Source organism: Dendropsophus ebraccatus, chromosome 4, assembly GCF_027789765.1.
Source record: "Dendropsophus ebraccatus isolate aDenEbr1 chromosome 4, aDenEbr1.pat, whole genome shotgun sequence".
NCBI lineage: Eukaryota > Metazoa > Chordata > Amphibia > Anura > Hylidae > Dendropsophus > Dendropsophus ebraccatus.
Genome location: NC_091457.1, coordinates 91,029,737 through 91,044,463, shown reverse-complemented (window position 1 = coordinate 91,044,463; position 14,727 = coordinate 91,029,737). Strand labels below are relative to the sequence as shown.

Here is a 14,727-nt window from a genome sequence, read left to right as displayed (position 1 = left end):
ATTGGATCTCATTCTGGTGATTGATCATTCTGATTAAGGAGATAAGCACCATTCTAGCCTTGTGCAAGTGGACAGAATATTGCACTCCTAATCACTGTGATAGGCAACATTATTCAAATGAGGGCAAGCAGAATTTTCTGCAGTCATGAAAGAAGAGACAATGTAAAAGGGATTGTGTCATCAGAGAATTACCCATTGTTTAAATTGAAGGGGTACTTCATATCAACTGGTGTCAGAAAGTTATATAGATTTATTCTATTTAAAAATCTAAATTCTTTCAGTACTTATCAGCTGCTGTATGTGCTGCATTCTTTCCAGTCTTAAACTGTGCTCCATGCTGTCCCTGACAGAAACTGCCCAGGGCAATAGCAAATTCCCATAGCTTTTATGGTTGGGAACCTATTAGAACAGCTATGTACTAGCACTGCTGAAAGCTTAATCAGCACAACTTTACTGATGTGTTCCCTTTTAAACATATTTCTTTTGCAGTTTTTGTTTTTTTTAATTTTCCATTTTGCCATCTATATTTTTTATTTGTTAAATAATCTTACCACTGGGCCTATCAGCTGAGACTTTCTGTTCTATGTGTGAGGTGAGGCTGCTGGAAAGTGATCTGGAAAGCATTACAGCGACAGGTGACCCCAGTAGACAGAGAAAACAATAGCCTCCCCCTCCCTGTGGAATGACCTCTTTAAAGCAACTCTGTAACCAAAATCTGACACCCCCCCCCCCAAAACCGCTGGTACCTTCAGATAGCTGCTTTTAATCCAAGATCTGTCCTGGGGTGCGTTCGGCAGGGGATGCAGTTATTGTCATAAAAACAACTTTTAATCCTGCAGCGCTGTGTCTAACGGCCGGGGCTTACATTTGTTTATGCATTAAGCTGGCACACCCTCTCTGTCCTTCCTCCCCACCCTCCTCATCATTAGGAATGCTCCAGGCAGATTGCTTTCTATTCCCCACCTGTGTGTATAATGAACATGGGCTGGATCGTTAATCCACCTGTGCAAAGCTCAAACAGCAGTAAATGTTCCTGGATCATTCCTAATGATGAGGAGGGTGGGGAGGAAAGACAGAGGGTGTGCCAGCCTAATGCATATACAAATGTAAGCCCCGGCCGTTAGACACAGTGCTGCAAGATTAAAAGTTGTTTTTATGACAATAACTGCATCCCCTGCTGAACGGACCCCAGGACAGGTCTTGGATTAAAAGCAGCTATCTGAAGGTACAAGTGGTTTGGGGGGGGACAGATTGCGGGTACAGAGTCGCTTTAAATAAAAGGAAAAAATGAATGAAAAAATAAAAACAAAGTAGAAAAGAAGAACATAATTCACCATCTGGCTCTAATCAGTGATACATGCCTTTTAACTATAAAACCTGGTTCACACTATGTATGAAACCAGCCGTACTGTGACAGCCGTATCACAGAACAGCTGGTGTCAGTGAAGTTCATCCTAGTCTGTACTGCAGTACTGGCCAGAGGAACTTCATTTCTTTTGAATTGGAATGCAGGCACATACGGGTGTGCCCGTGTTGCAATTCAACATAGCTGACAGTGTAAAGTGCGTCTGGAGCCGCTTTTTACATTGTCTGCTCTGTCAGTCTTTTTTGTGCGGCCGCAAGATATCCCAACCGGAGTGTATTCTATGTGTATACAGTCCAGCTGGGATTCCATAGGAGTCAATGCAATGTATTTATTCAATAACAGCCAGTGTTGCAATCTGAAACAACGGCTATTATTATGAACTTAGTCTAAGGCTGCATTCACACGTTCCGTGTCGTCCGTGATTCGCAGGGCAGCCTAGGAGTCTTAAAGGGTTGGAGATCAGTATGTTGTTTCTGTCCTGGGTACCCTGGCTTCCTACAGGTCCTTGCTTCTACTAATAAAAAAATATCTGATGCCAGCAGCTCATATCTATAATGTATGTTAGTGGCATACCTGGGGAAGATGTTTTCTAACCACTACCTAAAGCTTGGATGGGGAACCTTAGGCTCTCCAGCTGTTGCAAAACTACAATTCCCATCATGCCTGGACAGCCGAAGCTTTAGTGAGTGGACAACTCTGATTGGTAGACCTGGGAGTCTAAAGCCCTTATTACATGGGTCGACATTGAGGAGTAAACTATAAGCACTCCTTTGCTTCTCGTTCCCTGCTTGCTGACGCCATTATTCTACGTGTCGGCAGCAAGCAGGTGAGAGCCAGGGGGCGCAGAGAGGTGTGGTGGGGCTGCCCGGGTGATCGCTAGGTTGTCCAGGCAGCCCATAGCAGATAGCAGCAGTCTGCTGCCACCGCTCCTATTCCTTCATGTCGGCTGATCGTTGTGTTCTATTACACAGGACAATTATAGTCCGTAACAGCTGATAATCATTTTGTGTAATAGGGCCTTAAAGTGGTACTCCAGCGCTAATAAAAAAACAATCAATCAATCATAAACATAGTTTTTACATTTACCATGCCTCCGGAGTCAGTTTGAATTTCCCGCTGTTTGCAGGTCCCTGAAACTCCAGTTGGTGGCTTAATTTTTTCTTCACTTCCTGGTTTGTGCCTTCCCATGATGCACTTTGTCTCCTGTGATGTCTAACTGACTCTGTAAAATTGTTAGATGGCTTTCAGCTTGTTCAGCAAATCAGAGCTGAGCAGCCTGTGTCATCTGACAAAGAGAGGTTGGCCTAACAGGGCTTATACCCACCTCCCTCTTGATGATGTCATTGTCACAAAATGGCTGCCGCAGGAAAGCCTGGGGTCAACAGTCATTAGGTAAGAATGAGTTTACTTCACTTCCTGGTGGGGGGTTGAGTTGGCAAAAGATAGGGAAGGGGGGCAGATAGGTAATTGAAGCATATTACAAAGTTATATAACTTTGTAATGTGTTTCAATTACTGGGAAAAATTTTTCCGCTGGAGTACCCCTTTAAGGATGGTTAAAGTTTCCCTTTCTCTTGAGAGACTCAGACTGTTCATCTGTTCCTCCCACATATCTTACACTGCAGGTCTTCTCGCCCAGATTAGCTGCTGTCCTCAGAAAACTCATTAGGTCATCGGACTGATTGCATTTAGTGAGGGAGATGGGGGGGGATTGGTCTGTAAGTAACTTTCAAAGTGCTTGTCTAACAAAGATAGGCTATAGTAAGGCAAATTGGCATCCTATACAAGAGTCCTGTCTTTTTTTGGAAGAAACCAAAGATGGACAACACCTGTAATACCAATAAACAACAAAGGTCCGCACTTAACAACCTATATGCACCCTCCACAATTCTAGACTCCACCAAGTCCAGCGCAAAGTCACTTAAAAATGAATACTGTAGGTCTGAGGGAAAAAATGCTTTCTCACCACTCCGCTGACATTCAATGCCACATGTAATTTTGAGTCCCCTTAGTTAGGCAGCTCTGCTAAATGAGCCCAAGACATGATGTGCATCTATAGGCTCCTATAAGACTGTGAGCTGGGTAGACGCCCCATCGATAGTGCCTGTATTGTGCTGCTCTCCATAACTGGCAGCCAGGCAGTGACTCATCTACATGAGCAGACTCAGGGATTCTCAGCTGTGGTGAGTGCTTTTGTTCCACTGCTGTAATGTCCATTACCACCAGAAGCTAATAAATTAGCAATATGACTGTAATAAACATGGGCATTTAACTATGTCTGGCTGCATTATTAAATAATATTGCCTTAATAAAAGTAATATGTGTAGGAACTTATCAGCAGTAACCCTTTCACGCCTGCTGCTTAGCAACATCGGTGCAAGTAATCTGTATTCTCTATTATATAATACTTCATCCAGGGTCCCTCCCCTAAGGCTATACCTCTACTCAGGTCATAGAGGTGCCCTTATAGAACATAGCTGTAGTGTAAAGCACAGATGAAGTACAGAGCAGAATCCTAACATCCACTTCTAAAATAAACTTCTATTACTTCTTTTTACTTAGGAAAGTTTATGGTTATCCCAACTGGATAAACGCTGGCTTTAGTATTCCAGCCGAGCACAGTAATCCTGACTCTGGTCCCCTGTCCCATGCCATGTATATTGTGGTGTATTCATCCTGCAGCATGCCGATGGTGATTTAGACCTGCTTAATCCTCTTCTTTCACAGCCTTGTTGCCCTGAGTTCACTCCATCAAAATATAATTTGCGTCCGCTCTTACAGAGCTTGGTTTGTTTAAACAATTCCCGAGACTCCTCCAAGTACAAGAGAATTGATGGCCAATTGCCTGAGAGCTGCTCTGCTGTCCGGATTAACAGTAACAGATTAGTCCCGTTGGGGCGGTTTATATCAAACACAATTGCGTGGATCTCCGGAAATAATGTAATTAATTATGAGATGTAAAGAGTTGCAGTTTATTCTCTAGAGAGGAGCAGCGAGGCCTCAGTACAGGAGCACAACATGTACTGACAATCATACCTAACGTTTATGGTTGACCCTTTTTTGTCGGCGTGATCTGTATTGACTGCATCATTAGGTTGTAAGGTGAAAAGCACTAAACACTTTGCAGATGGCAGGCGGTGTAGAAGGTGTGCTGACTTTTGTAACCATTTAAATTACTGTAAAGCATCTAAAAAAAAGTAGAATGAAGCAACTTAATAAATAGCCATGTATCAAAGAAATACAAACTTGCACTTGTTGAAACTGATCCTACACTCTGCATGGTATACAGGCAAACAGACCTTCCCAGAAACAAAAGAGCTACCACCAAGATTTGTACATCAGCGCTGCTTATACGGCACGTTCATATGGAGAACCCACCACATGTATAATATCAGCTTTTTATATATATATATATATATATGTATATATATATATATATATATACATATATATATATATACACATACATACATTGGCTTGTTTCGGCTAAGCTTCTTCACACTAAAACAATGTAAAATGCACAAAACCATCTTCTATATACAGTAGGTTATTTATGAGCTCCACCTTTAAACTCCCCCTTAAACTTTTTGTACATAGGGACTTGACCCAAAAAATCAAATGGCACTTCCTTTTCAGGCTGAAAAAAAACGTGAAAAAATGTAATGTGTGCTTCAAAAAACACTCCAATTTTGTTCATTTGAACATGCACTTATTTGGCAAGTAAAAATGAATGTATATGTGCGCCTTTCAAGTTCCTGTGGTGTTCATTGGCACTCATTTTAGGCAGCTTATCTGGTCCTATGTGAAGTGCTGCGGAATCTGTGTGTGCTATACAAATAAAAGCTTTATTATTATGTGTTCTGGCCAAGTTCTCACATACCTAGGAACACATGCCAGCGAAACCATGCGCAGTGTTGCTGACCAATCCTGTCAACATTGCATGGCTATTGGTGAACACACATAAGGTTGTGGTGTTGGCTGTAAGTATTGACATGAATGGATTTGAAGAGAAGACTTCTTAGGGTTTATTCCCCTGTCCCGTATTGCACAGATGATACAGACTGGGAAGCCCTGTAATGAACTGTTTCCCCACCTGACATGATGTATCAATAACATGATGAGAGCGGTGGAAACTCTTTGAATGTCCCCAGCACTGTAGTGACAAAGCCACACTTCTCCATTACACGGCTTTCATGTCCATAGCATCCGTGCAGTACAGGATAGGGGAATAAGTCCTTAGTCTTTCCTTTATACGTGTCCTCCATTTATAATATGTTCCTTGATTATTTTTTTTTCAATAATTGCAATAGAAATCCTATCTACACTAGGTAATTATGTAGTCTGTAACCCTGGAGATACATAGAAGCTACTTAGTCATTCGTGTCCAGAAAGTATTACTTGACTAATGTCTGCCACTTCTTGTATAACATTACTGAACTATTAAAAGCTCCCGAATTGAGAGCACCTTGAATTAGGTCTGCTCTCCTTTAAGATGGTTAGGGGGCAAGATCTCATGTCAGTTTATAGGAAGTGCAGCCAATTGTATCGGCCTTAGGGCTATATAAGACAATAGTAGATGAAGCTTGTGATAAATCGTAAGCGTCCCTGTGCCCCAGGCGGCCTGTAGAGCGGATACAACATTAACAACAATTGTCTCCCTGTAATTGGCTTATAATTGCAATACAATAGACAGATCAGTGTAAACCGTCCCCTCCCCGCACAGCACTCTGTTCTGATAAAGAGTAAGACTGTGTGAGGATTTACTAGTGGAGATGATTGCCCTCATCGTGGGGTGCTGCAGATGGAGCCGCATTCTCAGGGCCATGTGAGAAAAGGTTTCAGTGTAAATTGTTCTGCTTGTAGAATTGAAACTGCTGCTTCCTAATGTATTGAGTGGATTCCATCATCCCGCTCCCAGCTGGAGACTCCACTGGAGCCGGCAAGGTGGGGGGATACCAGTCATGTGATCAATAATGAAATGGAGCTCTGTGAATTATTCATACAGGGAAGGGGTGGGAGGGGGGTGAACTGGGGTGATGGCTGGCAGATATGGAGGGGAGGTTGCAGTGACACACTGACACTTGGGGGTACAGGACAATGACACCCTGACGGATAACAATATACAGCAATGGAACAGCACAGTGTGTCTAGGCTGGTGTCACGTCATTTACCGAAGGAACCCCTCTTTGGTTGAAGCGTCACTCTTAAAGTGGCAGTCACCTGATATCTTGCAGAAAAATATTTCTGTCACGAGCAGTGTTTTGGCCAATAATAGCAGTAGAGCCTTTCCAGCATATCCATAGAGTGAAAACAGGCTGGGTTTTGTCAGCCTGTGCTCCCCAGCCACTCTCTGCTGGTGGACTCACGTGACAGCAACGTTTCATTTGTGCTTATTTGTATATATTGAAGAATTACTATTTTTGCATATATCTGATACAGAAGTTTCACTTTGCTAAATTTCACTTTAACTACTTTAATGAGGCATACAAAGACATAATATAGCGTTTGTTTCTAGCACAGAACTACACAAGTTCACAAGAGAACAAATCAGGATCCTTGGTCTTCCTAAAGGTTCCCTACCCTACAAGTGATTTCCATATACTTTTCTACGTCCACCAACATCAGCCAACATCCATCTGACCAAGGTGGGATAGTGGTTGGAGCACAGAAAGACATTTTTTTGGTCCAAAGGGCCTGGCCTGCAATTTCCGCTGTAGTTCATCCCAAACGTGTTTGCTGAGGTTGAGGTCTGGGATCAAAACTCACCCAATCATACCTTGCTTGGTACACTGGGGTACAGCCATGTTGGAAAAGAAAAAAATAACATGCTAGGATTCCTGAAGCTGCTTAGAACAATTGTTTGTAAAGGCAAAATGCATTAGTAGGGGCTGGACTTTATACATGTGTGGCAATGGAAATGAAAGAAACACCTGAATATAGTGAATAAGATTTGCCTTTCAGTTCTTCATATAACGTGTGGGTCCCAGAATTAGATGGATATGCCATAAATGCCTGAGCTGGGAAAAAGCATGTTATGATGGATTTAAGGAACTAGAGCCAGTGACTATCTCAAGTATCACGGGTCCATGTAATATGAGGTCAGTACGAATGTGTGTAGATATCTGGAAGCATACATTTTATGTGGACATCTTTACTAGCACTTACCTTAGGCTGCGTTCACACTCCGTTTTTGCAATCCTTTTTTTTTTTTTCAAAAAATGGATGAAAAACGGATGGAAAAAAACAGATGCAACTGTGTGCATTCGTTTTTCAATTGACTTTATAAAAAAAAAACGCATCAGTTTTTTGGACGAACACAAAAACTTGGTCGAAAATGTTGTTTTTGTGTCGGTCAAAAAAAAAACTGATCAGTTTTGATCTGTTTTTTTTTTTTTTTATAATGGAAGTCAATGAAAAAACGGATGCACACAGTTGCATCTGTTTTTTTTCCATCCGTTTTTCATCCGTGTGTTTCAAAAAACGGATTGCAAAAACGTAGTGTGAACCTAGTCTTACTGTTAGGTACCCATGTCTATTTTCCTGTTTTATTTCTGGCTTTTCTGTACAGCCCATATGCTATAATCCTACATATTTAATAGTTTTAGGTAGTGATAAGTAACTACTTCTTTATCTGGAACATGAGGTAGATATAAAAGCCCTGGCCCTGAGCACTAGCATCATAGTCTTCACTTTGTCTGCAGTTAAATGTGATTCTATCTTAAAGAGGATGTACCACCAGGTACATCCTCTTTAATCTGAACCAACGGATCGAACGGCGCCGTGACGGGGAAGCCAGCGCCGCGGTCCGTTTTTTGGACCGCAGCCCGGTTCCCGTGCACGACGTCGTTCTATGCACCGGAACCGGCCGGTGCCCAAGCACTGGAGACCGGCCGGCCCGCCCCCGGTGGGAGGGAATTCCCTCCCCGGTATGACGCGGCTCCCTTAGAATGAATGGAGCCGCGTCATGGAGGGGAGGGAATTCCCTCCCACTGGGGCGGCTCGGCCTACCTCCAGTGCTTGAGCACCGGCCAGTTCCGGTGCATACAACGATGCCGTACAGGGGAACTGGGCCGCGGTCCGAAAAACGGACCGCGGCACCGGCTTCCCCGTGACGGCACCGTTCGATCCGTCTGTTCAGATTAAAGAGGATGTACCTGGTGGTACATCCTCTTTAAAGCAAAGCTGCAGATACAGAAACTGGACAGAAATAATATGTTTGTGGCTTATTTATAACCATTACTTTACTGCACATCGCTCATCTATTGATCCAGCCCTTTACTATCCTACTGGTTATAGAGGGCGCCTGGGCCGCCTCTTCTTTGGGGTCATTGCACTCCATGCTTTTTATTATTGTCATTTATTTGAATTTGCAGCCTTAGTGGTACAGGCTGATTTGTTTGCACACAGAGCAGATGTCAGCCGGGGGAGGACTGTAAATAATCGCTGCTCTTGTCGTCTGGTGCTGCTGCTATAGGGCTTGATCATATCATCTGTGGCTTGGAATTCAGTCACATGTCAATGGTTACTTTTTCAGCTGCAGATGTGATATTGTTTTTTTTTCTTTCTCTGGAGTACCCCTTTAATTCTTGTATAATGAAAAGTTCTGCAATTTTCTTATATACTTTGGGTGACATTTATCAAGAGTGGTGTACTCCTACACCAGTTTTAAAGCCCCTCCCACTTTTCCCTGGCCAGATTTACTAAGAGGTGTACCCCACTTAGTAAAGACGGCTGGCCCGCCACCCGCTTTGTGATTAAATGCTTAAAGGGGTATTCCCCCCAAATTATTTTTGCATTAATACGCTGCCCACCCGTAGCTTTTCATCTTTCCAATATACAGTTATTACGGATTCTGCACAGTTTTGCTGTTATCCAGCTGCATTCACCCCCACGGATTGCATAGAATCATCAGACCTCAGTCCAACCCGACACGCTCCCTGCTCCTGGCCCCCACCCTCCGTGTCGGCATCACGTGTCCTCAGTCCCAGCACAGTGAAGTGACTGAGAACACTGATGCGGTGGCTGCTGTTACAGAGGGAGACAGTGATCAGCGCAGCTGTGACTGCATCCCTCTCTAACAGCAGCCACCCGGTCACCCCCAGCCCAGAGCTCACCCCCTGTGTCCAGAGCCTCCCGCAGCACACAGCCCCCCGTGGCATTCCTTACTCACCGCAGCATAGCCCCCGCACTCACCCGCGGCCCCCCCTCCCGGCAAGCTCCGCCCCCCGCGATCGCCCACGGCAAGCTCCGTCCCCGCAATCGGCCGCGACTAGCCCTGCCCCCGCAATCGCCCGCGACTAGCTCCGCCCCCCGCAATCGGCCGCGGCTAGCTACGCCCGCCGCAATGTAGTTTCTTATCTTGGATATAGACCATGTTTTAGAAAAAGTTGTAACTCAGGAACAGCAGCAGCTAGAAAGATGGGAGACAGCTCAAAATACTCAGGGGGACTTGGTGAGTAAGGCCAGCTAGGTTTGGGAGCAATACATTTTTTTAGCTCTTGGGGGGAATACCCCTTTAATCATTTATAATGTTCTATTTGTTGTCAATGAAAGGATGCAATCCCATCTTTTTCAATGTGTCATGTGACAAATAGCTGCATTGTTTTTGCACAACACAAGCGGTTGCGCATAAGCTATGCAATTATTGGCCCCTTCGCCATCTCCCCCATAATGCTTAGTGACTTTGTAGATTGGTTCATTCTTTTGTGTTTATTTTGCATAACATGCGGCAATAGTGCAGCTGAAATCGCGCCTACATGCTCGGACTGCAGCTGTTTGTTAACGGCCATGTGGTATTGCTGAGAAAACAGATGATTAGCTTTGATACCATGCCCCCATTAACAATCAGACAGCATACAGAACAGCTGATTTACAGAAACGACATTAGTTGATATTCAATAAATGGTGCCTGAGTTCAAGGGATTGTTCACTCTTTGATATGTTCTTGTTTATTTTGTGATACTTTTAAGGCTATGGGGAAAAAATATTCTACATGTTGATGATTACCTTGAGTTAAAAGAGTCTGCAGTCTTCATTCCTTTTTTCAGCCCCCTGATATTCAGAATGCATCTAGGTTCAGATTTTTTTTATGCGGGTGTGCTCTTCTAGTAATACATGCTGGATGTGAGGTCTGTATTGTTAGGTGTGCCCTGCTCTCCTTCTACACTTGTACACAGCCAGGGTGATCCCCTCCCACTTCCTTGAGTTTTGCAATATGTTCTCTTTATTTGATTTATTTAAAATTTTTCTTTGTTTAAATCAATGTTATACATATGGGCACTATTTGTCTCCCTTCACTGTGCATGTGTGCTGCGTGTCCACATTCAGTAGCAGAGAATCCCGGGATGATCACATTGTATGGTCAGCTCTCCTGTCACACAGCACCAAAACCTCTGTAACCACAACGGGGCATTATACTCACTGAATTGTTCCATAACAAAGAGCATTGTCTCCTGGTAAGTATGTTTAGTTGATAATATGATTAACAAAAATTTACAATATAATTGACCTAAGTTACACAATACAACCTGCTTGATGAAGAGGTGTCTTTCCTTGAGTGAGTGGGCAAAGGACTGGGTCTTCCTGTGTTTGGTGTCCTCTTGTGAACATAAAAAAGACCAAATATCAGCACAGAGGGAGCATGGACCCCAGTTTGGCCATATGTATAGCATTGATTTGAACATAGAAAATGTTTTTAAAAAAAAATTAGGCAAGCATATTGCAAAACTGCTTGTGCTCACAAAAAAAAAAGTTTGCGACTTGTCATGGGTATGCCGCATAATATGTCATCGTACTGTTCTGCTGGTATTTTATCATGGAGTCCAGGACAGCAGAGACATTTTTTTTGCTGTTTTATTCAGCTTGTAATAACAAGACATGGGCTGTACAGATTTTACCTGTTGCTAGGATAATTTCAGCCAGCATATCAATCAGGATGGCAAGTCAGCAACATTACAGAGCTACAAGAGCCCCCCCTTTCCTTTTTATAGGAGTTCTGAAATCCTTCCCATGAACCATGAAGCTCAGGATGAACAGAGCTATAGATATTCCTATGTAAAGTAAAGCTGCAGGGCGTTTTATTTTGGTGAGAGCAGTGAATTTCATCAATATGATAATTTAATGATCTCCATGAACGCGGCCACCCCTGTATATCTCTCGCAACACATTGTGTCCACGTTATAAGATTATTTCTGGATCCTCTTCAGTATAAATTTAAATACAGAATTGCACTGCCGCTCAGAGACTGAGGTAATTGGACACAGCGATGCTAAAGTTGAAGGGGTCTCCAGTATATTGTATGGGCGTGGGGGAGGGTTTCGCTAAAAGCAAAGGAGATATAAGTAAAGTCACAAAAAGACTGAGTTACTGCCTCTGTAATGAACTCCTCAGTACACAGTGGCGGTCTCCACCATGTACCCGCCTGAGGGCACTGCAGAATTGTAATAGCTTTGTTGTATAATCTTGGGCCAACCATCTACAATCAGAAAAATTGTGGCTTCTCAGGGCCTCTCTGACTACTGTGTACACAACCAGTTTATATAAGTGATGATTCTAGGAGAAATCATGGGTTATTTGTTGTAAGATTTGGAAACCCACTCTAACCGGGGCAACTCCAACCTCAGACTGCCCGCAGAAGTCCCTGGTAACTTCTGTGCTACAGTGTCATATACATAACAAGACATAGAAAGGCCATTCAGGGGCAAGAGGAAGTAAAGAAGAGACTGCTACCCAGAAAATGTAATACTCCACAAATAGATGTGAACTGCAGAATATACACTGTAAAAAAAAAAATCCATAAAAAAAAAGGCAACAAACTATGTATGCACAGTCCTGACACATTACCCCTGTCTATACATAGGTTCAACACCAAATAGTGTACAGTATAAGCAACAACTATTAAAGATACTCGATGACAACATGGAAAGATGAGTCATATTTGATTAGCTGAGAGGGTCCTTTTACACGTACAGATGAAACCCTTAAAGAGGACCTGTCATAGCTTTCAAAATCTAAATCAACAGTAAATGTGAAATAAAGCAAGTTTGCAATTTACATTCATTATTTTTGTTGTTATCAGGCTGTAAAACAAAGCTGAACTTACCAGAAATCCAGGTCCAGTCTCCTGAAGGCAGATTTTCTGACTTGTGCTGGTTGATAAAAAACAGACTAAACACAGGAATTCCGACCAATACAAAGAGTCACGGCTCAATGTGTCCATCAATCACATGACTGCCTTCTCTCTGTGAGCGCTCAGATGGTCTGGGATACACTGGACTTCCTGTTATCTGACTGTTTCCTGTTTTTTGAGGGGGGGGGACAGGAAACAGGAAGTGCCCTGTTTTCCATGATAAAAAATGTGTATATTGCAAATTTGCTTTACATCACATCTACTGTTGATTTAGATTTTGAAAGTTATAACGACAGTGACACTTTAAGGCTAGGTTTACACTGCGTTTTTGCAGTCTGTTTTTTTTATACAAAAAACGGATTCATTTCAGTGCATCTGTTTTTATCCATTTTGGTCCTGTTTCCTTCTACCTCAGTGCTTTAATATATATATGTAATAATTGCATTATCGATTCTGTCTTAAGGCCCTATCACATGGAACAATTATCGGCCGTTACGGCTGATAATCGTTCTGTGTAATTGAAGGCAACGGTCAGCCGACATGAACGATGCCGGCTGATCGTTGCAGTTGTTTGTCTTTCAACATTGTTGAAAGACAAACGACTCATACAGCAATCTGCTGACGTCGCTTCGTGGAACAGGAGCGGCGGCAGCAGACCACTGATATATGCCATGGGGTGCCCGGACGATCAAGCGATTATCCAGGCAGCCCCCGCACCCCCCTGGACTCACCCGATAGCCTTTGTTACTCAAACAATCAGTGGAGATTTGCATTGCTGATGTGTTTAGCTCACAGGATTGTCTGGATAGTTGCCACAACCCCTTCGCAGTGAGAAGCATTAGCAGCCTCTAAATACTTATAGAAATGTTCTTATTTACTGGCAGCGAACAAAGATCTTTAAGTTATTGAGGAATTGGAATACAAAGTATATTAGGAAGTTTCACAACTTTTCATTATACAGTGATTAAGCATTATTTCCAATAGACCAGGCAGACAGGCTGTATACTTGGTAGTATTGCACTATTGCTGGCTCTAGGGCAGGCTTGGCTAATCAAATGACTCTTGTATGAATTGTCTTCTAATAGATTTATTCTCTCTCCTAGTAACCAGCAAGCCTTCCTGCTGGAGAACGTCCCCTGCAAGAACAGCACGTGCTCCAGGATGTTTGACGTCCACTGGGAGATTTCTGACCTCAATCAGATAAAAGACGCAGTGGTGACAACCTTCTTTGATATTTACGAAGATGTAAGAACACTTTTGCTACTTTAATTGCCGCTTGCCTCCGTATTCCTTTGAACGCACAGTGCCGGCTCCTCTCTAGTGTCAGATTTTAGGAGCCGGAGCAGATAATGAAAGCAAATGGCTTAATTAGTCAGAGACTCTGAGGCCGATCAAGCATGATTTATAGAATCCCTGCCATGGATGCACTACACTCCCCAGCTCATAGTTGCAGACAGAACACTCGCCAGTACTGCAAGCATACTGTGGTGTGAGAAGCAGATATGCTCAGAAAGTGGTCATTGGATCATACTGCCCTAAGTAAAGGCCCTATTACGCGAAACGATTATTGGCCATAAATGATGTTGGCAGATCATTGTCTGTCGTGGTCTTTGAAAGACAAATGACTATGATAGCAACAATCTGCTGCCGTCACTTCTTCTGCTGCTATCTTCTATGGGCAGCCTGGGTGATTGCTTTCCCAGTCAGCAGTGATTGCAGGCTGGCTGTCACTATTAATAGGGCAAAGGTTAGCAGGACCGGACACTGGACACGTAAATTGCCTGCTGCATTGTTTGGTCCTATTAGTCAGACCACCCATTTTGTTTGTGCCTTTCAGCTAATAGGATAGTGAACCTATCCCTATACTATGCTATGCATTTAGAGAGGGCAGCATAGTCCGATGACAAGTTTGCTTAAAAGTGAATTGCCCCCTAAAAAAAAAACCCCACAAACAATAGGAGTATTCTGCCTTTTCTTTTTTCCCATCTGTTGCTGAAAGAAGTCTAGTATGGCCACCATTCTAGGCCCTTTTTATCACTGTAGTGCAGTGAAGATTGGCAGTCAACGCATTTCTGGGCCAAGTAATCGGTGGCACAGAAGGAGTTAAGTAGATAAACTTGTGAAGTCTTGGTTAATCTAAATAATTAATAACATAAATTTATCAGCAGTGATTCCAATCCTCCAGCTCTATCCGTGTAACTTTTAATAAAATCTCTTTTTAAATTATTTACTGT

The 14,727-nt window shown here is 43.0% G+C and overlaps 1 protein-coding gene across 2 annotated transcripts in view; it reads left to right on the top strand.

The window, feature by feature from the left end:
- ITFG1 (integrin alpha FG-GAP repeat containing 1) overlaps nt 1-14,727 on the top strand; it is a 162,938-nt gene that overhangs the window by 93,801 nt on the left and 54,410 nt on the right. For both annotated transcript variants that reach the window (XM_069966251.1, XM_069966249.1), the window contains one exon: nt 13,597-13,738. In XM_069966251.1, the coding sequence (XP_069822352.1) occupies nt 13,597-13,738 (142 nt within the window). The remainder of the gene's footprint in view (nt 1-13,596; nt 13,739-14,727) is intronic.